General features: G+C 40.3%; 1 protein-coding gene across 2 annotated transcripts in view; it reads left to right on the top strand.

The window, feature by feature from the left end:
* Nucleotides 1-25,917, top strand: part of CAB39 (calcium binding protein 39) — a 42,641-nt gene that overhangs the window by 293 nt on the left and 16,431 nt on the right. The window contains exons 1-2 of one of the 2 annotated variants that reach the window (XM_032119675.1): nucleotides 17,047-17,125; nucleotides 22,022-22,178. In XM_032119675.1, coding sequence (XP_031975566.1) covers nucleotides 22,065-22,178 — 114 coding nt within the window. In that variant the 5' untranslated portion in view covers nucleotides 17,047-17,125; nucleotides 22,022-22,064. Of the gene's footprint in view, nucleotides 1-17,046; nucleotides 17,126-22,021; nucleotides 22,179-25,917 lie in introns of those variants that run through there. The other variant, XM_032119674.1, reaches the window with a different exon arrangement.

Raw genomic sequence — 25,917 nt, 5'->3', positions numbered from 1 at the left:
GCCGCTGCTCCGGGGGTGCCGTGTGGCACGGCCGGGCAGCCCGAGGGGAAGGGCACGGCCAGGGCTGCGCTTCCCGTGCGGCAGCGCCCCGGTCCCCGAGCTCCTCAGACGCCGACCCCGGGGAACGATCAACGTAAAGCCGCGCACGGCTCGCCCCGGAGCGAACCGCAGCGTCCGGGCCGCTCCCGAGGAGGGCGGAGGGGCAGCGCCTGTCCCGGCAGAGCGGGGCAGGGCCGGGGGCGCTCCCGGCGACCACCGCTCTTTGTTACGGCCTTGGCTGCACGAAGTGGCCGGCGGTGTGGAGCCGGCACTGCCTTACGCGGCCTCTCGGGGTCCGGGTCTGAGGCCTCTTCCTACAATTGTTGTTCCTGGTGGTAGCCCCGATAGGCCTCCGCAGCAGTAGCTGTGCGTGAGGGCTGCTGAGAGCCTATTTTCTTTGCAGACTGCCCTACAGACAGCTAACAGAGCGTGATCTCTCTGTTCTATAGAGTAAGAAAAGTTTTGCCATTGTTTTTTTGCCTGCAAATCCGTGGAATGCTGCTGGTATTGAAACTAGGATGTATCCGGTTTGGTGTTTTTAAAATTTTTTAAATTTTAATTTTTGGTGAGGGATCATGTAGGTGCCGAGGATTTATTTAAAACCTATATGCTGTCTTGTGGGAATGGTGTGATTTAATTTGCATGATGAGTCAAAGATTAAATTACATGACCTAGGCTCTTCAGTTTCAGTGAGGCAAATAACAATGCGTGGAAGAACAGTTTCAGTGTAGGTCAGAAATGAAATTTAGTTAACATCAAAATGTTGTAAAGTTTTGCCTGCACGTGGGTTTTTTTTAAACTCACCTGTCAGAAACGGTTAATTCAAGACTCTTAGCAGTGTGGTTCATCAGGAAGTGTGTCTTCCTTTTTAACACCTACAGCTCATGTAGTCAGAGGAAATTTAACATCTTGAGCTTGCACCTTGGTATCAAAGCTTTTAAATAATAGATTTTTACTATTTGAAACACTGTGTACCTTTAATTAATAGCTATGACCTAACACCCGTTGATGTGGCACATGCCTTTAACTGCAGGGATAGAAAAAAGGCCAAGAAATATTTTGTGAAGTAGAATAAGCATGGTACCTGTTCTGGGCTCAGGAGTAACTTGATTTTTTGTTCTTTTCAGTTGTCCTGTAGAAATTGGCAGCTAATGTGATCTATAAGTGGCATGATGGTGTCTTGGTAGGTTTCTGTCTGCCATGGACTCGATGTTGTAAGAATATTGTATTTCACAGTTAGCTTCATGGTTTTCCTGTAGTGTGGGAAACTATTGGGTCAGCCAGCTAGGATGCACATGGCTTAAATTTATTTGTATTTAATGTGGATCTCATTTGTAGTGTAAAATACCTGTTGTTGGGGCTTTCATTGGTCACACAGAAGTACCTTGGGACAGGAGGGGATCGTGTCTGGTGGTGTTGGGACCAAGCAGCATAAAATCTTGGAATGTGAGTTTGTACATATGGACTAGCATGCTGCTGAATTTTTCTGAACACTGACAGCATTGATTTTTTTTCCCTTAAGTTTAATTACATTCTCTTCTTTATGTTGACACAGAGTTCTGAAATTTTGATGTGTTCTGTGTGCATTGAACGCATGGTTGTAGGTGGGGAATTACAAAACAGGATTAATACTTTTAAAAATATATGTATTTACAAATAAAGGAGACTAAATAAAAGCAGCAGTTGAGTAATACTTTGTGACAGTATGTCTTTGAGAGATAATTATGCTCTTTGGGTATTATCAAGCCCAGACAAATGTATATTCCCAGTGGGGTGTGATAATATTAAAACTGCACCTCTTGGAATTCCTTGATTGGTGTATTCAGGAGGGAATGGTATCTATTTTGCATTCTATCGTGGAAGCTAATGTAGCTCTTATTAATTAATGGCTGGTAGTTGAATGAGACTTGACTGTTACCCTGTACGTGCTACACTTGCTAAGGTTTTTTTATGGCATTTTGGTGAATATGAGGATTACTGGCCAGTGTCTTTCCTTCTGAATTATTTCTTTGTTGAGTTTTTGTGGATTTTTTACATGAATTTCTTGCAGCCTAATTTTTTGTGTAAAATATTTCTGAAAGCTGATAATCTCTGTACATGCTCTAGACGCTTGCTAAAATGATGGGTTTTTTTGGTAGAGTTTCAGAAAGGTACTCTAATAGCTGGTGCTGCTTTGAAGCAGGGGGCTTCTGGCCCTGCTTTTCTGTACTTGTGACGCTGTGTAATATGGTTTAATTACAAGAGCAGCTATTAAAGTATGATTATCTTTGTCTAATTGGAGGCATCTTGCAGTTACCTATCAAAAATAAGATTTGACTCATCTGTTCCTTCAAAATTAATAGTTCCACAACAGCCTGCAGCTATTTATGTAAATAATGTGCAAAGCAAAAATGTGAGTTGAATATTTTTCAAATACTATAATTTCTGCATTGTACAGTTGAAATTTTGTGTGTTTAGTTCTCTCTTTGCCCATGTTTTCTCTCAATACCATGCTTCTGGCACCACGAGGTGCAGAGGTGTGAGCCAAAAGGAAGCTGAATGTCTGCAGTGAGAAGGTGAAACTTTATGCTGAGATCCCTCCCCACCCCCCAAGTGCAAACACAAAGGTTAAATTAGAAGATGAGGCTGTCTTGAATTATTTTAAAGGACTTGAGCTGGGCTGTTAAATGCACGATCAGGAGTACCTAAGGCTTACACTGGTGTCATGTGAGTTTGGTCTTTCTTTAGCCTGAGCAGATTTATGTGCTTTCCTTATTGCACCTTGTGATAAAATAACACATTCATTTGCCCCTATTTAAATACTCCTTATAAAGGCTTGAATTCAGGATTGAACCAAACTAGAAGCAGACAAAATTCTGTGTGTTTACAGGAATAACTGCGGTCATTCCTCAACAGTCTTCATGGCCTCTTTTTTTCAGACAGTGTTAATTTAGGAAGTAAATTGCTTAGGTTTAAATAAACAACTGCAGTTTGCTTTCTAACTCCCGTGGTCTGAGTATTCTAGCTATGTTTGATATAATCAAAAGATCCTAAAAAAAGTTCCTGACTGTTGATTTCAAATTTGCTAAAAAAAAGCAAATATTAAGCCTATCCACAAGGGCATAAAATTCTGGGGGTATTACTGAATGTTGTAGCTAATCTTTCTGTTTATTGAAATTCTGCTACTTGTAGTTAAATTCCAAGATCCTTTCTAAAGATCCGTTTCCTCTGTAATCCTTCCCTCCCCTTCAAACACTCAGAGAATTCATCACCAAAAGGTTAAATATAGCAAGACAGTTCAAAAATTGGTGAGTTATAATTAGTAGAGAACTGTAGTATTAGTTTAAGATGTTTTTCTAGGTTCACAAACATCTTTAGATGAAGATATTTATGAGTTACTACTTAAATGTTAAAAACATTGGATGTTTTAAAACATTCAGGTATACTGCCAAGTGTGGGAAATGGCTGCATCAGTGAAAAATTGTTCTGCTGCTTTTGATCCTTGCCCTGTTGTGTATTTTTTTTTTTAGTCAGTATTGATAACAAATTGTTTTTTCTTACTAAGAGAATGTAACTATAAATTTAACTGGAAACCCTGCAAGATTTGAAACATGAAACTTAAAAATAGCTAAGATAGAACTTGGCTATAAATTAAATAGAATTAATTTGTCAGCTTTTCAGGGAGTTGAATGTGTGTGACTGTGAGAACAGTACTTATGTTCAGTCACTCGTATGAAATGCCTTATCTCCTGTGAAGTTTATCTGTGTTAAAACATAGAATGAAAAAAATGGGGAAGCATTTCCAGAAACGTGGAATGCGTGATCTTTTTCTGGCTGCTAGAGCTGCCCAGACAAAGAGCTTGACATCTGAAGAAATACCTTTCTGAAGAGTTTTCTTTGATTATTTACTGACTTTTGAGTAAAGCATGGCAGTGCATAGATTTGGGAGGAAAGGCACTTGCACAGAGAGTTGTAGAAGGTCCCTCTGACACCCCAGCCAGCTCTTGCAGCCAGTGTTGCTTCAACTGTGCAACTTTCTCTGTCATTTTCTCTTTACTTTCCTGGCCAAGAGTGCACCTGGGAAACTTCTCATGGATGGATATATTTTTCCAAATATTCATTCAGAGCCACAGCAGCTTCTCAGCTCATCTGCCGAGGAGCTTGCTTTGGGAAAAAGTCTGTAGACACTGAGTTATGAGTGATACCTTGTATGGAGTGGTAGATGTGTGTGCTGATCACACACATTCAGAGCATCCTGCTGCAGTGGAAGCTCTGAGCTCTTCCCCCGGGTAAGCAGTTTCAGGAGGTTTTGCTACACTTGTAGAAATGAGGCAAAAGTTATTTGTGTCATTATATTTTACTTTTGACTGTAACATGTGAAGTTACTGCTCTGGCAGATGATACTCCTTTTCATAGATGTCAGAAGATTTTTTTTTTCTTTGATGTATTGCAATCATTTATAAAATTACCACCACATAACATTATGACTTTATTGAATATCATGTATAGACAAAAAATAAGCAAAAGCAAAGTCTGTTCACAGAGGTGGAAAAATTTAGCAAAGAAAATGAGGGGGGTTTTATTGTAAAAGAGACCTTAGTGATGCAGACATGCACTGAGTGTAACACAGTGATGCCTGAGCAGTCTCTCCCACACAGTTTATGAATGTATGGTTCTTCTAACCCGTCACACCTGCTATTCAAGTCCTAAGTTTCTTCTGACTGGTGTTGGGTAGTGATAGAGAAACTTCTCAGGAGAATTTAAAGAGATATCTTGGAGGAGGTCACTTGAGGCACGATTCTTGATAAAGACTTTGTATATGCTTGGTGCTATATTAGACAAATGTTGAGAAAGCAAAGTTAATCTCTCAGAAATTAGCAAATATCCCAAACCTTGCTTCACTTATACTGATTTGGTACAAAAAGTTTATGCAATTGGTTCCAGGTTTGTTGAGCTCAGTGCACATACATCCTTTGAATGTACTTGTTTAGTTGCAGTGTATTTGGTCTTTTGCTTTACTGAGTAAAACTCAGTTCTCAGAAGACAGGAGGATCCAGGTCCTTGGGGGTTTTTCTTTGGTTCAGAGATACTAATGACAGTACATTTCACAGTGTTCTTCAGCAGCATGGTGCTTCTCCCCCCTTTTTTCAGGGAATGATGCTTAAGCACAGAGAATTTCCTCCTCTGAGTGTGTGATTGTTGTGTGTGTTGTCTGGTGGAGTACTTGAGAAACACGCACTTTCTAAACTTTTTTTCCAGTGACACTCATTTGTGATGTGAAATTCAGTTGCCTAAGCATAGATATCTAGTTTTATTTTAGATACTCCAAGGCACCTGCTCTAGAGGTTTGTGATTTTCCGAAAGGGCAGTTGGAGACCAGCTGTGCTGTTTTAGGGCATTCACAGTGGTGTTTGTCCATCAGGCACCTGAACTGCTGCTGTGATATTGGTTGTTAGTCTTGGAATCTCATTTTGGGCTTCCAGAAGAGGATGAACACTCAGCAGTGACCATGTTAGGCACCTGGGTTATGTGTTGCCTAATGAGAAAGGAAGATTTGGGATAGGATTCTGCTGCCTGAGGCAGTACTTGGGAGTCTTGTCTGAGGGACCTGGTTTTGCTGCCCTCTGCCTTGTTGCCTGCTTTCCAGCTTTTAAAAAAGGAAAAGTTCCTATGGAATTTTTCCTTTTTTGTAGTCTAGTATAGTTTGTCAGTGAAATGAATGAAGGCTTCTCTTAAAAAAATACAACTGGGGAAAACTCAAATAATTGAGATATTTGGAAAACCTTAAATCAAGTGTTGGCTGTTGGGTTTGAGGGTTCAAATATGAACTTGAGAAGTTCAGCTTTTCTTAAAATATGATCAAAAGCAAACACAAGCTCTACTCACCAGGGCAAATAGTCTTTTTCCATGAATTACAGAGGTAATGATTGACAGCAAAGACAGCTTCTTGAAAATAGTCTGTGTTGGCTAAACAAGTGCTGTTCTGGAGGTGATTATTTAGATTCGTAATCTCTAAGAAAAGCAGTAGATTGACTCATCAGAATTGACTAACATAGTTCCGTTTTATGTCTGTAATTGACATTGAGCAATATCCAAACTCTGCTAACTCTGTAATAGGGTGGAGCAGGAGTAAACAGTTTTTCACTTAGGAACTGCATCCATTCACAGAGCATTTTGGGCAGAGTCCTGGCATAGCTGTGCTGTCTGACTGGTGTTACCCTTAACTCATGAGTTGTGGTGATGGGTTTAACATCATTAGATCCAAAAGAGCCTCTTCATTACAGGGTTATGGAATATTTTCCCAAAAAGTCACAAAAACTTCAGGGCATTTGTGCATGCTGACAGACTTATGAGTGTATTTAAAGTTTTAAGTTCTGTGAGAGAATTGCATGTCTATTTTCTTCATTCTTTTAACCTGGAAAAACCAAACAGCCTGCAACTCCCCAACTTCTTAATTTGTGATCGTAGTTATTACTTCCTGCCATTATATACATTTTTTTTTTCCTCTCTGAAAGAGAAATAAACTCTGTTTAGTGAGTTTTCCTTCTTGTTTGGGAACTTATATGTGTGTGTAGATGTGTAAAAATAAAAAAATGTTAACAGCCATATGGGCCTGGATTTATAGTTTAGATCCAACAAAGATGGATTCGTATCTTGCTATGAGGCTGACCATGCAAGACTCTTTGCTTCCCTTAGGAACTGTATTGGGTAAGGTCTCAGAGTTGTTGGAGTGGAGTCTGAAGAGTAGTTCTGCTCTCCCTTTAGCACTGGCAGTCACTCCTCATGTTTATGCAGGTTGGGGACTTAACAGTATCAAATCTAGGAAGAAATGTCAAATCTGTGTTTCAGAAGTAGCTGTTCTTGAGCTCTTTAGTGAACAAGGAGAATGATTGTTGGCCAGAAATACAGAAGCTTTTCTCTCTAAATAGGCTATTTTTAACTTTCAGAATTACTAACAGGCATTGAGAAATGTTAGTAAGTACAGCAGAAGTTTCTACAGCTTGTCACTTGTATTCATTATGGTACTCTAACTTTCAGTGTTGTGGATTGATGCCTCTGAGATTTATACAAAACCTCAGAAAATCCAGATCTTGAGCAAGTCCCTAAATTAGATAGCCAAGCTAAACTAATTTCAAAATGACTGTGAAGGGAAAATTAAAATGTATATTTTAGGAGCTAAAAGGGATAGTTTGAAAATCCATAAATTACAGTGTCTCTCACATTGTTTATTTAAATCTTGTTTGGCTTAGTAGTGAAGAATTATTTTTACAGATTTCAAGACATCTGAATTCTGTGAAATCCCCTTATTTACCTCTGTTTCTAATGGATGGTTGGTCAGATGCCAAAATTGTCACTGCCTGCCTTTTTATTTTTGTAATTTTCAGGGAATGTAGAGGTTGCATTACAGTTTATGGGCTGCATCACAAGCAGTGAGGGCAGCAGGGCGAGGGAGGGGATTCTGCCCCTCTGCTCTCATGAGACCTCACCTGTAGCGCTGCATCCGGCTCTGAGGCCCCCAGTATAAGAAGGATGTGGACCTCCTGGAGAGTCCAGAGGAGGCCAGAGGATGGTCAGAGGGTGGAGCACCTCTGCAGTGGAGACAGGCTGAGAGAGCTGGGGATGTTCAGCTGTGGGTGCCCCGTCCCTGGTAGTGCTCAGGGCCAGGTTGGATGGGGCTCTGAGCAGCCTAGTCTAGTCCTTTCCAAGCCAAACCATTCTGTGATTCTTTTGTTATCTTAGAGTTCATAAGAGTCCATTTTGACTGCAGTCAAACCTTTAGCCTGTAGTTTTAAACCAGACTCTTAAAAGCATAACCTTACTTTCTTCTTAAATTTAGCATTTTCTTAATACATTGATTAGTTTTAGTGTTAAAAATGGAACTGCAATATAGACTTTTTTGGGAGAGTTATGGTTTCTTTTGACTCACCCTTGTAATTAGAAGAAGTCTTTCAGCGTAGAAAAGAGGTTTTTTTAAAAAAAACAGTTAAAGTTTTTTAATAACTGGAGTTTATTGAGGATGTGAATTTTGATTTCTTGACTGATTGTTTATAGAGCTCTTGTTTGATTGAAGCCTCTTAGTGATACAGAAACTGATGACATTGTACTGTTGTAAACTCCTATTTAAGTAATTTTTATAATCCCTAATTTAATAAAATTATGTGAATCTGTTGCACCAATTTATAATTTTGAGGGTTGTGGGGTGTTTGTTTTGTTCATCCACATAGCCCTAAGGATACTGACAGGATACTGACATAGCTGAAATAAGTAAAAATGCACAATGTTAGGAGTGTAGGTATCAGCTAAAATGCAAGTATTTCTACCTGAGCTTGGTGTCAGACCTTTAGAAGAATTACTGTCCTTCAGAATATTTTTTTCAGTCATTTCAGACATGATGTGTGATCATTCCTTGGGTAAACTTGTAGAGATGGAAACTTCTTTTGTAGTGTTCAAGTTTCTCTTGGTAGCATTGCACAGTAATTGCATTAGAGGAAAATTGGAAGCTCTTTATTTTAGTATTGTGAACCAATTTGATAGTTCCCTTTTCAGTCCAGCTCTTCTTAGCAGATTAATTAAGGGAACTGTCCCTCAGAGGTGCTTCCCACCATGTTAGTTGATCTAATATTAGTCACATTAGTCACTTCTTGTTCCAAACCTTGTTTTTCACTTGCTGTCTGTAGACAGGTAGCTCTCAGCCAGTTTTTCATTTGAGGGCCTGTCTGTGTGTTTCAGGAGAGGTGCTGACTCCTGTAATAGGGCATATCAACAGTGCTGGTTTCAGTTATATTTGTGAAGCCTCAGGGCTCTTCTGCCTTGGAGAGTCCTATCTACGGCAGCTACGGCGAGTTGCTTTGAAGTCAAATCAGTTGGGAAATCTTTCTTTTGGAAGGGTGTCCTTCTGCTGTGGTATTCCCTCCAGCCTCCTTTTTCTTTAAACGCAAACATGCTTTTTGAAACTTTTGGTCAAAAGCAAGCAGGAACCATAAGGTGTACTATCTTGTGAGTTTTGGCTGGAATAAATTTGAATGTTAAACTTTTTATGAAGACTTTCAGCCTGTGTTCCAAGGTGGTTACTTTCTTGTATTTGTTACTGTGATGGCAGCAGAGAAGTTTGCTTAGCGTAATATGGTCTACTTGGAAAGAGAACTCAAGTGTCCCCAAAAAGAGAAAGACAGATGAAAAGTAGTGTGTATCAGCATAGCTGATAGATCATCACAGACGTCTGACACATTGTTTATCTTCTGTTTTCATTAATATGCAATAACGTTGAGTAACTGAAACTCTCAGGTGGTGTCAGGAGGGGTAAGGATTTTGACCTGGGTTTTTCAGGAACAGCTGGATTTTCAGAGTGTGTATGCTGAAGTATCCTTCTGTAACATCAATCTTTGGACTGGTGTCTTGTGAGTCATCAGACGACTCTTAATTAGGTTGCCATGGCAAGAGCTTGAGCACATTTTGGGAGCAGTCTAGATCATTGCCCCTTTTTGATTCCTGTGCTGCCGAGCATTTCATAACATGGAGTTCATGGGTTAGCTGAAACTCTTCTCCCTCTACCTCAAAATCTACAAAAGGAAAATACAATGGCATCGTGTTAAATGTTATGACTCTCACTTCATCTCTCCTAAAGGTTTGTGACTTGCATAGTTCTCTTAATCCTGGGAGGCATCATCTCTGCTCTTAAAGGTATCTTTCTGTGCTCTGTGATCTGCCTTGCCCCAAAGGAACACACCTATCTTGGCAGTTGAGATGTGGTGTGGTTTATGTATCAGGAGTTGAATCCATTAGTTGACTTTGAAGATTTAGACCAAACATTTAAACCGGCAGAAGAAAGAGAGGTGCTTTAGGGGAACTGTGCAAAGTACACTTTTCTACCACCACTTAAGGTATATTGTGATGTTGAAATTATTTATGTGAAATTTCTGTATTGCAATGGCTGGCTCTTGGGAGAATGGAGTGAATTATCCTTTAAGGTCTAGTTTTTCTGCTTGCTTGTTTGTTATCTTGGCACAAAATCTGATCACCAATTCAGTAATGGTTTGTTGTTTAGTTGAAAAGGGACATAGTTTTATCATAGAATCATTGAATGGTTTGGATTGGGAAAGGACCGTAAAGACTGTCCAGCTCCAGCCCCCCTGCCTTGGGCAGGGACAGCTTTCACCAGACCAGATTGCTCAGAGCCCCATCCAGCCCGGCCTTGGACACTTGCAGGGATGGGGCATCCACAGCTTCCCTGGGCAACCTGTGCCAGGGCCTCAGCACCCTCACAGGGAAGAATTAATTCCTAATACCTAATCCAACCCTGACTACTTTCAGTTTGAAGCCATCCCCCCTTTTCAAAAGCCCTTCTGCAGCTCTCTTGTAGCCCCTTTGGGGACTGGAAGGTACTTTAAGGTCTCCCCAGAGCCTTCTCTTCTCCAGTCTGAACAACTGTGGCTCTCAGCCTGTCTCCACTGCAGAGTTGCTCCAGTCCTCTGATCATCTTTATGGCCTCCTCTGGACTCGCTTCAGCAGGTCCATGTTCCGTATAAGCTGGGGGCCTCAGAGCTGGGTGCAGCACTGCAGGTGGGGTCTCACCAGCATGGAGTAGAGGGACAGAATCCCCTCCCTTACCCTGCTGGCCACGTTGCTTGTGATGCAGCCCAGGACATGGATGGCTTTCTGGGCTACAGTGCACGTTGCCATGTCATGTTGAGCTTCTCATGAATCACCACCCCGAAGTCCTTCTGGGCAGGGATGCTCTCAATCCATTCTCTGCCCAGACTGTGTTTGTGCTCGGGATTGCCCTGTCCGACATACAGGATCTTGCAGTTGGCCTTGTTGAGCTTCATAAGGTTTGCATGAGCCCATGTCTCAAGCTTGTCCAGACCCTGTGGGTGGCATCCCTTCCCTCCAGCGTGCTGGCTGCACCACACAGCTTGATGTGATCAGCAACCCTTGCTGAGGGTGTGCTCAGTCCCACTGTCCATGTTGCTGACACACATCCGAACAGTGCCAGTCCAGTTGTGACCCCTGAGGAGCACCACTTCTTGTGGGGTATAATACATTATCAAAGTGTTATCTCTTTCCCGAACCCTGGATATCAGGCTGCATTTCAGCCAGCTGCTTCTCATGAGTTTATTTCTTGCAAACACTCTGGTGTCTTGATAGCGGTGAGATAGATGTGTGTCTGAATATCACTGATGTGCTGTGGCCTGTAATGCATTGAGTTGTTCTGTCTTTCAGGTGATGCCCAAAATTAATTCTTGGTCTTGAGTAGTTAGGGGAAAAATTTCTTCTGGCTACCCTCTGATTTTGCTGTTCTTAGTGATGTGTTCCCATTTGCCACATTGTCCTTGGTACAGCATACTTCAGAGGAAGCAGGGAATTTTGTCTGAGGATGAGCTGTGTGAGAGTTCTGTACTAAAAGGCACCTCCACACAGCTAACTTGGGAAAATTGGACACTTGATTGATGGTGTACTGATGCTGGCTGGCAGTGTGAAGGAAAGAGCACTCTTTATAAAAGTACTTAACCAGTAAAGCCCTAGCACAGTTGCAGTTATCATGGTCAGAGGTTGTGGTTTTTACTAATCTAAGCTGTATCTGCACTGGTAGGATTTGCCAGCAGAGCTGTGTCAGTAAACCCTTTGTATTGTCAGCAAAACTGTGTTTTAAGTGCTAGGGACCATGGCAAAAAAAAAAAAAAAAAAATAGTGTGACAGAAAGCAAATTTGTCAGATGGATAATGACCTGTGGATCAGCTCAGATACTGCCTGTACTTCAGCTCCTAGTGTAGTAGGTAAGAGATAATTTAAGGGAAAAAGCTGTGAACAACTATTTTCCTTTACTGAATGAGGATGTAATGAACTAGAGGGAAAAGAAACCCAGTAATGGTGGTGTCATGATTCTCAGTCGTTTATTGATTGCCCTCTCCTGCTTTCTCTGAGACTCAGTACGTAACTCCCATAGGTTATTTGTCAGGAACTCCCTTTTGTAGATAATGGTATACCCAATCTATCGTGTGTGTGCATTGCGGTGTGCATTTCGGATATTCCACCTGGATGTGGTGCACCTAAAGATCCTTGAAATAAATACCAAGGTAAAACCCCTTTTTCCCTTCTAACTGTGTTTCATTCTTGATTTTAAGACCAGGAAAAGGCATCATTGGATCATGCACCAAATTGTGCTGGTTTCATGTAGCGAGAGTCAGCTTGGATTAATGAGAATTGATCTCCCAATGATTTGCATTTTAATCTTTGTATCACACTACTGAGATCTCGCAGTAGAGGTAACAGTAGCAGAATTGAGGAGTCAGCTGTGGTCTCAGTCACCTCTGTGGAGTGTGACCAGGAGCGTGACCAGCTCTTTGCAGCACAGCTTGCTGTGCCTGTTGTGTTTCAGTTTCAGCCGTAGTTCTACCATGCTGATGCACAAAAGTGAACCCCGAGTAGTTGAGCTGTGCTTGATTGCGTGTCATCCCAGCTGATTTGTAAAGCCTAGGGAACTGAGGCGAACTCCACAGTAGTCTAACATAAAGAGTCTTTAATTGTGAACTCCCAAATGGATTATTTTGGAAGGGAAACCTTCACATGTAGAGTGTGTCAAAGCAGAGATGGATGGAGTTAATTCCATGCTGCCTATGGCAGGGGCCAGTAGTAATCACTATGGGAAGAGGGATACTCCTTTCTTCCCAGTTCCTAAGTCAATGTTTTTAGGATGTTCCTGAGCAATGTCAAGGTCACTGTTTTACTGCTCATAATCTTAATGCTTTAATATTGTTATTCTTTAAGTAATCTTACTCTTTTGTAGGTTATGTTTGTTAAAGATCTGTTGATCTTAAGGTAAATTAGATGAAGAGCTATGTTGTGTTGAACTTTGATAAACTTAGGTTGAGCATTAGCAATTTCTAGCAGGCCACAGAATATGGTCTCCAAAGAAAGTAAAGAAACCATGGGAAAAATATTGTTGAATTTCTTTAAAGTTAGTTTTAAAAGTGGCACACTTCTTACTGAAATTGTATTTGGCTAAATACTTTATTAATTTTGATTTTTTTTCCTAGCTTCATTATTTGTGCTACTAGAGAATGGCTTTACTGTGAGTGTAGGTTTTTGTTTGAGAGAATATTCTCTAAAGAAAATTGTGCCTTAGAGGATTGTGGCTGGAGCAGTCCCAGACCCGAGTATTCTTGCAGTTTTATTGTTCTCAACTTCTGTTCAAAACAAAATGCCCTGAAAGCGCACATGCACTTCCCTTGTGCTGGTACTTGGGATTCTCATCCTCCTTCCTTACATAACCAGCTTGCATTTGAAATGATCTGTTTTCCCCCTGCTCATTGCACCAGCTTTCTGGTTCAGGCTAAATGCTGATGTTCTGGTGCTGGTGGGGTTTCCTGTCCGTCACCTGGGTGGTTTCTCACACTCAGACAGCTGATTTGAGCTATTGGAATGTGTGAACTCTAGGCCATATTTCATGATGTGAAATAAATCAGAAATGTGTCCTTCTGCCTCCACTTTTGTCACTACTTCACTCTCAAAATTGACCCTTACATGTATATCAGAAATCTGGTACAGGGAGAACCTCTGGAAGGGAATGGGATTAATATATACAAAGAACTAGAAATAGTTACAAAGGAGACTCTTGCTTTGCATTTTTGCTTCCAGGGGTGGGTAGAATGGCACGTACAGAATTGCAGCATTTTTTGTCATGTAACAAGTATTCTGGGGTTTGTGATGATGCACTATGGGCAACTGAGCCAACAGGGGATTGACTGTAATACCAGGTTATGAGAAAATTATTTCGGCTTCTACCTGGGCAGAAGTGGGCATATTGTCTGACAACTTTTCTTGAAGCTTCAGGTAAGTTCTTTGGTTTTTGTGCACAGTGTGCTAGAGATAGTAGTTGCTTTTTGTGGTGAAATGTAATTAATTTTTAAATATGCTTACCAAGGAATGGGTGAGGCATTTACATGCCTGTCTGTATACTATATTGCAGTATAGCAGTAAGGTTTGTGGGGAAATGGATGGGTGGGGTAACTCTAAACAGTACACCAGGGAAAGAAGCTGAGTCATAAGATTTCCTTCAACATGGAGACAGGCTGGGATTTCAGATTCTAAGCATTAGTATTAACAAGCTTTTCTGCTTATGCTGGATCTCTGAAGCCCCTTAAAATCAGCAATACTATTTAAAAGCAGCTTCTACTTGATGTTTCTGTAGCTGTGTGTTAAACTGCAATGAATATAATAATGTACAAGTCAAAAAGTATAATGTAGTTTTAGGAGGCTGCAGTGAGCTAGTGGAGCCTAATGGCAGTAGCTGCCCTTGTCTTTGTCCAGCCTGGTGCAGGTGTCTGCTGGAGAAGTAGGCTCTTGAAGAGGCAGAAGGATCAGTGAATTAATTGAATGGCAGGAGAGAAGCCTGATTAATGAAAGGAATCAGTTGGCATTTGGTGCTAAAGAAACAAGCAGGGCTCTGAACTGCCAGGCATTTTTATTGCTTTGAAATTTTCAGAAAGTAAGAAGCTATGTCACATTATTAATTTCATTTCTATGTAGAAATTTGTTTTCCAATTTTACCCTTTTTTTCCCCTGAATCCATTGAATTAATTTTTTTTGTTCACTTCACGGTTCTTCTGTGTTACAGGAGGGAATTTTTTTCTTCATGATTTTCATTTTTCCCTGAATTAAGTTGCCATTTTTAAAGAGAGGAATTTTTTTCCATTTTAATCTTTAAGTGGGTCACACCACAAATAATTCTGTGATGCAGAGTTGTGAAACTGCTTTTGAGTCACATTAAAGCTTTTGTGTTCTGCAGACTTGATAGAACAAGTTAATAGTGAATTTTAAGAAAGATACTAGTGTTCAGTGGTGGGTGGGACATGCCAAGTATGAGGTGAACATGCCTGTCCTTCAAGAAAACTTGTATGTATGAATTATGTTCCTCACAAAATTATCACAACACATCCAAACAGATCATTGATTGCTTTAGCTATTCAGTTTGTCAGTAGTTTTACTTCTTACCTGAGAGACACTTGGTGTAATTCTTCTATTTGCATTTTAAAGTTACGTTGAAAGACATACTGAAAAGGTGTATGGAAGTATTTAGAGGATAGCAAAAATGCCTTAGACCTGGACTATACTCTTGAATTTTGCCAGTTGGTAGTGCCAGTAATTACCATTTACAACCACAGCCATTCTGGTAATGGCATGCTTTGCCATGGAAAGCCATGGTTATACTGAAGAGTTCATGCTGGGGCCCTGAAACACATTGAGGTGTGACTCCGGCTCTTTATTCATCTCATTTCCTTTGTGATAGGAAAGTTTTGCAGGTGAGCTTGTATTAATAAACTGTGCTACTTAAACACATATTTTGGATGAGAGGCTGTCGTGTTTCAATTTGTTTAACATATCAAAAAGAAAAGTAAAGAATTGCTTTGGTACAATACTGAAGCTCTGGAAATTTTTTTAATCTAGTGGGAAACCATATATCCAGAATGAGGATATTGAAAGATGTAGTAGAACACAGCATATGAAAAATGTGCAAGAATGTTTTAATGAGGAATGTGCGTACTCAATTTAAATAATACACTGAAGGAAATGATGGATGCTGCCCTCGGTCAACTACACTTGTGCAATTAGAAGTGGTAAGGCCTTTCAGGAAGCTGTGCTGTAGCCAGAAATTAGCAGTGATGAGCTGGCAGCAGTATTCCAGATGCTTCACAGTGGCACAGTGGCTGCTGTCCTGCCATGCTGCTGCTGTTGCACGTGTCTGGGGCAGGGCTGCTCTGCTCACAAACCGCACTTAGAAAAAGTACAGGCAGGAACTTAGGTCTGCCTAAATACTCTGATAAGTGGTGAAATTTCGTAATCTTGTACAAGAGGGTTGAATAGCTAATAAGGTGCCTGCTTCTGGCTTTGAAGTACTCAAATTTATTTATTTTTTCCCAAGGAGCATGGTAGCTTGCATAAAAATGGTTCGTGGATCAAAGGCATGGCTGTCAGTCTTCCTTTGGGATGCTGGGCATGTCTGAGAGTGAGACAGTGCTTTTAAAAATGCATAATTTCTCGATGTGTTTCTGGTTTTATCGCTCTAACCAGACTTCACAGTGGTGAATTCTAGCTGAGCTAACAGCTGCTTGTAGCAATTACACCTGAAGAAAACTGATTTATGTTATTGTTTTCTATACTGGTTTAATGATCCCTGTTAATCCAAGAAGCATACAGCAAAAGAGTGGGTTCTGAGGGAAATCAGGTCTATCAAGACAAACATGAACTCACTGCGTTGTATTTTTTTAATAATAACATGCCCCTTTTTAGCAAGATGCAGCATATTTTGTCAGTAATAGACTGATAAATTGTCAATTAAAAATCCACATACAGTGCAGCCCCGACTGTTTATTGTGAAACTAGGTATTTTGCCTTTGTAGACTCATTAGTTTATTTAAGTGTATTTGCTTAAGGCATTCTCCTGTGTGTTATTAGCACTGTGGAAGGTAATCGACACATGATATGGTTTCAGGATAGGGGTTGGCAGCTTCCCTCTACCTGGAGGAGGAGGCGAAGCGGGTGTGCCCTTCCCTCTTGACTGCCTCCGCCCTCTCCTCCTCCCTTCCGTGGGCTTGGTCTAGCTCACAGCTCAGGGTATTTTGTACTGGTTTGTCTTAAAAACTTTTCCGAAATTTTATTTTTATTTATTGTCTCTCGTGTTTGTTGGCTTTGTCTTCTGCCATTTTGGTTGGTTCAGTCAGCATACTGGGCACTCAGACAGATATTAGGCTCCTCAAAATAACTAATGGAAAAGCGACCTTGCCCCTCCAGTCTTGCTGTTGATTTGGCTCCAGCCTTACCATGAGGTGCTCTTATGGCAAGACTGGGAGATGAGGGAGCTGATTGACAACTACTTGGTGCTCAAAGGGGTGTTTTTTCTACATTCCCTACACTATTCATTGTTTATTTTCCTTTTACGTGTCAGTTTTCTGGTAGCTTCATGAGTGGCTCAGCTCATGGATGGGTCAGCTGGCCCCTGGCATAAAACAAGGGGAAGGAGTGTGGTGCTGGGAGCAGAGGGGGAATGGGACCTCCCCATCAGCAGTGGCCAGCTCCAGGGTTGACTCTTCTGCTGTGGAGAACCTTACTGGTAATTATTTGGCCTTACTAAAATTATGTTGGTTTTGTTTGATCTGTAGCAGTTTCTGTCTTATGTGCACATTAAATAGATGTTACATGGGCTTTCTCACTAGGCTTGGATTTTTTTAACATGTGCAGTTGCAGCCAGGAAATAGCTGAAGGGTTTTTTCCTTCTCTTTTCCTCATTAGGAGCTTGCAAAAGCAGTCATCTTAAACTCTTGGTGTGTAAACAAGGCAGCAAGATGCATCTGAGGACTTAATATAGTACAATTAAATGGTGAGGGCCATAATAGAATAAGGATTGAGTTCACTGCACCTGTTGTTTCACAAAATTGGGAAATGTAGCGGTTTTGTACATTAGTTAAGTAGCATTTTGCATGGGGATAGATGGTGGTTTTGCTTTCTGGAGCAGGAATATGTGTGAATACTTAAATGATGCTTTATTTATGGATTATACATAAATATATAGAGAAGAGAAAAAAAGTTTAAACTTCATGTTGTGGTAAATTCATGGTATGTCTAAAGTAGAAAGGTTTGAGTTCACCTTTGTGTCCTTGCTTATGCTGCTAGTATGCCTTTCAGTTCATTTAAATCTCTTTCCCTTCTTCCCTTTAAAAGTCTGTGCTGGTGAGACTGGTGCCAGTAATTCATTAGTCTGTGGAGTAACTCTACACGTGTTAGTACAGTCAGGAGTGTAATTGTATTATTTCTTGTACCAATATTGTTCTGAAAATAGCAATGCATACATCTCACACTAACAAACGCATACTTCCTACAACAGAAAAAAACACTTCTACTATTAAGTAATCAGGTTTTAAACAGTGGCACACACTTCTGTTATAGAGGTAGCATATTTTCTGACCCTTCAAATAAAAAAAGCTCAGCTACATGAGAGACCATAGTCTGGGCTAGTGTATCTATTCTTTAGAGAATGTAAATTAATTAAAGGAAAGGAATTTGTTTATCATGCTTCTGTATTCGTTCCTGTGGCTTTTTTTTTTTCTGCAGGAGGGTTGTCCTCACAGGGAAATGCTGTGTTTTTTTAACTCAGCAAACACTTTAAAATCTTACATATGGAATGCATTAGATTTCAATTGGACATTATTGGTTGTGTGGTCAATCCAGCAAATAAAAAAATACAAAGCCTTATAGATAAGGCAAACAGCATGGATGCATGGTGCATTGACAGAGCTGGAAGTTATATACTATCTGAAACAGTAGGGCTACTATCTCTGGTTATCACAAAAGCCCAAATGTCCCAGTGTGCCTGGTGTGTCAGTGGAACTTAAATCTCTGGGTGTTTGGCTGTGTGCCATATTGTTGTTTGATGGTCCATTGGGATTGATAACATTACTTCAGATTTCTAATTGTGGCTGTGACCCCAGTGCTTTGAGGGCCTTAAATTTTGTTACCTTTGGCATGCTGGAATACTGGTGAAATAAAATGCATGCCTGAGAAAGCCTGAGGTTTGTATAATACTGTTCATGGTCTCTTAACAAATGGATGAAGGTGAGGTCTCTGGGAAGGGAAGATAAAGCAAAGCAGCCCAGCAGAGCACAGAGCTGTCCATGTGCTTGTTGCAATTTAACTCTTCAGGAATCCTATGATCCTTTGTTTAGCCACAATCAATGTTTTATCCTGAATTTGCAAGGCAACCAGGTGCTAGTATTGTGAATCAGTTATCATTTGACATGACGTAAGGCCTATTCTTACTTGCAGAAAATGTCATTTGATGTTGTTCCCTTTTTTTTCTTGTGTTGCAGATGTGACTGGTGGCAGCTCTTTCCGATCCCACACAGATGTTGTCATTGTCTATTGTGCACAGAGGGCTGCTGGGGGTAGTTTTGCTGGGCTGAAAAAGGAACAGCCTATGTTCTCCTGCATGAAGTACAGCTTTGAGAGGCAAAGAACTGCTCCTGCCTTTTTTTTTTTTTTTTTTTTTTTTTTTTGGCAGGATGTGACACAGGTTTTTTAGTAACAGAATTTTGCTTCAGGGTTTGTGGGATCTTCAGTCTTGAGGCCCCAGATGATGTTCCCAGCAGTGCCATTGCATTCCTTCCAGTAATAAAACTGTAATGGCATAAATAGTGTATTTATTCCATTTTATATAATAAAAGAAGTACCTTGAAGCAAAATGTCACCTTCAGTAATCAAGGACGTAGATTTCCTTCTTAGTGGTGCTGACAGTCATTCCTGATTTTTCTAAATTGCTTTTGAGAGATTCATGCAGGAATTTACCTGGATTGGGAGAAAATGTTTAATATAAATGTATGGTAGTGAGCTGTTACTAATTGATTATTTTCTACTAGATGTGCTAGTACATAGAGTGAAGCTTGTGTATGACTTGAGTATGCGTGTATGTGGATCTGATTTACCTGGAAGGTCTCATGAATAAATCAAAGCTATAGACTATTGTTAATTTAAAAAAAAAATTGAGCACTGTTTAGAGGCAAATCAAGTTTTGCAAACCTAGATATTGGGCACACATGAGGACAGTGTTTATCATTATCCTGTGCTTCCATAGGTTGTGTGTTGTCCATGTAGTCTTTCAGACTTTAGCAGTAGCATAGTTCTGATCCAGAAAATGAGTGTGCAGAGCTGTTTTCTTTGGTTTGATTTATTTTCTTTGTATATTGCTGTCATACCAAATTTTGTGGTTCCATACATTTTTGTTCTCTTACCTGTTTTGATTCCTAGTGGATTTGCTTCTGTTTGAATGGATAATCCAAGGAATTAAGACTGGCAATTTCTTGAGCCAGCCCTTCTCTGTTATATGGGTGTAACAGTCTTCCAGAATGAATAGGCAGAGTAGTTGTTAAATACTATTATTATCAGTGATGATATGCAAACATGAAAGAATTCAGATTCGTTTTCAGGGCTCATCCTAATTTGGCAGAAGTAGTAATCAAAGGGAGAGATACAGAGAACATTTAAAATTGTTGCTGTGATGCTCGAGGTATGTCATGTATGTTGTGGGGAAATTGTGCTTATTTTCACACTGTCTAGGAAAAAAAATCCTGTGTGAAAATACCATAATTTCCCTTAAATATTGTTTTAAATGCCATTGTATTTTCATTAAATAACAGTAAGTACTGGTGCTTTTCTTAATTGTAGGTTTCTGTTCCATTAGATGTGATAAAGTTTGAGGCATAAAATTCTCCTGTCTAAGGAATGACCTGTGAGCACTTTTTGATCTCTTTTTATCTCCTGCATTTGTAATTTCAGTGTTACAGCCCCTTCTTTGTGCAGATTGTGAATGAGCAATTACTGTAATGACACATACTACAAAATAAATGCCACAGAAAGTCCTTGTGATCTGTTAAAGATTGGAAATGGCTAGTGGAAGGTCTTGTTTCAACCTTCCTGGTGATACTCTTATCTGAAAGGAATCTAATTAAAAACTACCTACCTTATGCTTTTTATCAGATGGGTTAAGTCAGTTGCAGGCATGAAACAGAGAACGTATGATTTCTGTAACTGATTACCTGAAATTTCTATTTATGGAAATTTACTTGGCTAAAAATCCAAGTTCTTCTGTTCTTACCCTCTAAATTGTTGCACTTGGGCCAGCCAAGCTTATTTGTTTTAAAAATAAAAATAACTCAAAAATAGCATTACATTGGGATTTTTAATCCCTGATTAAAACTCTATTGAATAAGATCAGGAGTAACGTTTTGGAGTTCCTGGTGGATGAGCTGGTATTTTAATCAAGGAGCAAAGTGCATCGTGTCAAATAAGAAACTTTAACGTACTGGTTATAGTTGACTTGTTACTAACTAGGCAGGCATTGCAGGGAGATAGAAATTCAACTTTCAGGGTAATACCCCTTCTTTGGAGTGACAGTGCAGGCTCTGCTCTGCTCTGCCAGCTTCAGCTGTCTTTTGTGTCTAGCAGCAGTAGCACTGTCAGCATTTTTAATGGAGGATTTCCTGTTCTTTTCTGTCTAGATTAGAGTTGTAGAAGTATGCTTTATGGAATTCACTTGTAAGAAGGTTTTATTATTGTTTAAATGTCAGTGTATGTGTTTAGTAACAAAAGCTTCAGTACACTCACTCATTCCATTAGTCCTTTTGTATTTTGTACACAGAAGAGAGTATATATCTGTGTATGTGTAAAAGTAAATACATGTAAATATACAGAAGAATAAATGTATTTGGATTCAAGAGACAGATTTAGGGAAGGGAAATTTTTCCTGTAAGACATGTTTTATCTTTTTAAGAAAGATACACATCAGGTGTTGGTTTTAATGCTTTCAAGTGCTGTGTATATCCCTGCTGGGTGACAAATTTTATTTCCCATAAAATGTGTGAGGGTGAGACTGTATTTCAGTATTACTACTGATGCAAAAATGCCAGGACATGCCAGGTGTTTTGACAGGAATAGGCTGCTGTCTGTAGCCTCGCCTGCTTCATGTTCGTAGTGCATGAAGGCGCAGACTTTGGGGTCTGCTTTGCATTTGCAAATTCATTATGGAATGAATCTGGGTAAAAGCACATACCTGGACAGTCTTTGCAGAGCCCCTGAGACATGAGGACCTGTGTGTCAAACACCTCATGTAAGACAGCATTTTGCTTGACAGTATTAATTGGAATAATTGATCCTTGTAAGTCTTGCCCATATGGGGCAAGTGTGCAGTATGTGGCTTTGGATGTAGTTAATGTACTCTTTAATTTGCTCCTGAAGCACAAGATGATGATCTTAATGTGAGTTCTTAGATTCTGTATCTTGTGTTTTAAAAGAATTAAAAATACAAGAATTTAAGTTTGTCATGGCAAGGTCTAGTTCAGCTGTCAAGGATCATTATTCCATGTATGAATACCTTTCCTGCTCTATCTTGATCTTTGTTTGTGGTGTTGTACAGAGCTCAAGTGTCTATTTTTGATGTACTTTCTTTCTTCTTTTCCAGGTGAAGCAGGAGCCATAGAAGGAATACCTTGTGGTTTGCAATCATGCCATTCCCCTTTGGCAAGTCCCACAAGTCTCCTGCAGACATAGTGAAAAACCTGAAGGAGAGCATGGCAGTTCTAGAAAAACAAGACATCTCTGACAAAAAGGCAGAAAAGGTACAGTTGTGATGTCCCAGTCGATAAACTGTATTTGAAAGTGGGGGGAAGGGGAATTTACAGCTGTTGAAACTGGATCAATTAGGAATTATTTTGGGGGTTTGTACCTTGATAAAGGGTAAGTTACGTACCTTTGAACAGCTGCGTGTCTTGTTGGTTGGTTGGCTTATGCCACTGGCAGCTGATAATGATATTTAAAATAATTTGATTTGGAACTGTAGGACATTGCATTCTTTTAATAGGCAGCTGTACAGTGTTCTGGTGCTTGTGACCACCACAGTGCCTTCACTACTGCACAAGTAGTTCTGTCTCTACTTGTCCATGCAAGTCTTTACAGAGCAGAGTGTCTCTTACTGAAGCTGGAGAACTTTGTGTCTTCATGGATGTCAGCAGAGAATATATTTTGGCTTTCTTGCGTCTTCCTCAGCCCACAGTAAGATGTGAAAAGTTCCTGTGCTAGTGCAGTTTCCTTTAGATGGATGTCTTGCTACTTCAGGATCTGTACCTGTCCGCAGTCATTGACTTCTCAACTGGCACTCTTGATTTTATAGCTTTACAGGAACTGACCTCAAAGTTCAGACTGTGTGCAGCTGCATCCCACCTAGTGAGTTGTGTGGCAGAGGTTTAGGTTAACACCCTCCTTGGAGCCTCTTCCGGCATTATTTAACTATTATTTATTTATTTATTTATTATTTATTTAACTAATATTTAACTATTTATTTAACTAATATTTATCTATTATTCTTGGCATCCACAGGATCCCATATGGGAGTTAGTCACAATCTTTTCATGATCACATATATTTTTAAGCAGAGTGGGGGCAGCTCCTCTACACTGTTTCACCTAGATTTGGCACTACTACTTCTAAGGGTCTTAATGAAATTGCCATCTTAGTTCTGATTTTCTTTAATAATTAGCATCTTCTACCCCATTGCCACCATGTGGTATGTTCCAGGTGTCTTGCAGAGTACCACAGTACTTTCCTCTGATGCTTTTTCTCTCCTACTGGAGAGAAAAATGTTACGGTCTTTTATGCAGGCTTGTGTGAAGGTTGGAAGGATTTTCATTTGCTGCTGCTTTTCTTCTTTCTCTAAAAGAGACTTCTGTCAGGAGAGGAGGGCTAGGTGCATTCTGTAGAGTCTCTGATGAGACTTGGCACTGCCTCCTTTATCTTGGCCTCATTATTAGTTCCTGGAAATGTGGCTTGATCTTAAAATCCGTGCTCTTTTGTGTCATCTCTTTTTGCTTAGACCCCAATGGGAACAGACCAGATCATCGCATTGTGTGTAGCTGTGTCCTGTAGCACATGCCTGTGTTCTTGATGCTGTAGCTGAAGGTTATGTACCATTTCTTCTTGCTGGCCTTCAGTCCCACACCTCCATCTTTTTGAAAGACCTCGTTTATGTGAGTCTGCTGCTCTGACAAGAAATAATATGCTAAGCCTGTGGAGTGGTTTTTCCTGTATCATACAGAAAGTAACACATTGGTGTTATGGTAGTGCTGTTCACTGTCATCCTTGCTGTTCACAGAGGCGACCAGCTGATGAATCTGAACATTCATAACACCAGTGTCCACAGCTCCATGCAGAGATTCATCCGGAATTGTTTGTTTCCATGGCAGGCCAAGACTTCAGGAAGGTGACTCCGGTTGTGACTGTTTAGCCCAGGTGGTTTGCTGGTTTGATAGAGAAAGGTCTTCAATATCTTATGGACCAGTCCATCAGATCTTTGAGGGCTCTGATTGGACACCCTGAATTCATGCCTTCTTCCTGTCCAGTCTGTAGAAATGACTGGAGTGAATTTGGAGTTAAAAGACAGCAGGGGTCTGAGCAGTAAGGGTCTTAGAAAAGAACAAACATTTCTTCATGCCCATATCTCAGTATTTAGGAATCTTTTACTCTTTCATTATCCCTTTTATTATGATGATCCTTTCTGCGGTGTAACTTTTCAGCGTACTTTGGAGAAGAATTCTGTGCTGGTGGCAGGGTGAGTTCTGTGGCTAGCAGTGGAACAGAAATAGAAAAACTCACTGTACATAAAGCACAAAAATTGCTGCCTGGTACTAAAAGGAGAGAAGGATGCAAAAGTTGTTCTTGTTTTCATTACTTGATTTTATTAGTGATTAGACTTGTATAATATGGTGTGTCTAATTTTGTCATTGTTGCTGTTTGATCCAGGGGTGTGCTTATGTAGCCTGTCACATATCTCAGTGCTTGGGCAGCATGCTACCTACTCAGTGTTGGTTACTGTTTGTGGTAAAGGTACCCATTGGGGTTAAGGGACTACCTACTTTTCTTACACTCTTGTTTCTTACAGTGCTGAGTTTGCTACTACATGGTGAATGCTCTTTAACAATTTTGTAGCACAGTTGGAAATACAGATTTATAAGAAAATTAGACAAGTTTTCCCTGGAAGTTATAAGTGTAATTAACTACCTTTGAACAGAATGCCTTTTTTTTTTTTTTTTTCAGTGCTTAAGCTGAAATTTAAAACTTTTAATGTTCTGTGAGAGGAAGCAAAAAATCAAAGGAGGTAATAAAGATTTTTAAATCTTGGACAGTGTGTGTTCCTGTCCATTCTTTATAATGAAAATGGAAGATATTCTTCAAAGTAAAAGATGTAAAACAATAGTAATGTCTTGTTCAATTATGAAACATTTTGTCCTGTCATACTGGAAAATTTGGTTTATAACCAAAAATCTGAAATTCAGGTGTATCCTAGTTACATGTTAATCTGCTTTTTGAGCTCTGTGATGAGTGGAGAAAAATTAACCAGGTAGTTCTCCAGGTCATTTGAAATGCCCTTTAAGCACGTGGTGCTTGTTTAGGAGCTGTGACCCAGAGCGGCTGTGGGAGCTGGGCTGTGGCTCATTGCTCCCATCTGCCTTATGTGCCACAGCTCTGGTGCTTGCTGGCTGCAGTGCTGTGCTTAGCACAGAGGTCCTGGCTTGCTGTCTGTCAGTATTTTGGAAGGGAAATGAGATGTCAAGTGCTTTGTAACTGAAAATGTGTTCATCATATATGCTGTTAGTTCTCCATTACTTGTGCTCTCTCAGAAAGGGGAGCTAAAGGGAAGGGGAAGGAAACCTCCTTTCCTGTAAGTGGGACCTACCCTTGATCCAGTCCATTAGTTAGTCTTTATTCACATCTCTTCCTCCTCTTTGGCTGATACCAGCGTTTTTTTCATACTACCAGTTCTCTTGGTGTGTGGCACACATTTATTGTCGTGCAGGTAAATATTTACTTGTGTAATCAAGTTGTTCTTTGCTACCCTCTGACCTTGGGTTAACCTGGTCACAGCAGCTCCCTTTGGGCTGTTGGGTGATTGTTGGAGCCCTGTTGTTATCCCAGGCAGATTGGCCCTTGCAGGTGTGGTTGGCCTCTCTCCTTTACATCACTGCTGCGTGTGATGGCAGCACACTGAGTAATGGGGCTGGACCATGAGCTGCTTTGGCTCAGTTGTCCCAGGGTGATGCTGTGCCATGTTGCCATAGGTCAGATTTCATTCAGGGAGTTAATGCTGTCATTTACAAAGCAGTAAAATCTTACATTTGTTATGCATGTGTGTACAATTAATCTGTGGTTGAAAGAAGGCTAAAGGTTAAGTAATCTGCCTGGCCTCCAGTGTGGGGCTGTTACTCAAGGGGTAAAGATGAGGCTTCTTCCAGAAGTAGCAGGTGAGAGGACATGCTGCTCCTCTAATTGAACTTGGCTCTTCTGTGCTGTCTCCATGCTAAATGT

This window comes from Corvus moneduloides, chromosome 10 (genome assembly GCF_009650955.1).
Source record: "Corvus moneduloides isolate bCorMon1 chromosome 10, bCorMon1.pri, whole genome shotgun sequence".
NCBI classification, from domain to species: Eukaryota; Metazoa; Chordata; class Aves; order Passeriformes; family Corvidae; genus Corvus; species Corvus moneduloides.
Note: the sequence above shows the minus strand (reverse complement) of the source record. Positions and strands in the feature narration are given on the sequence as shown.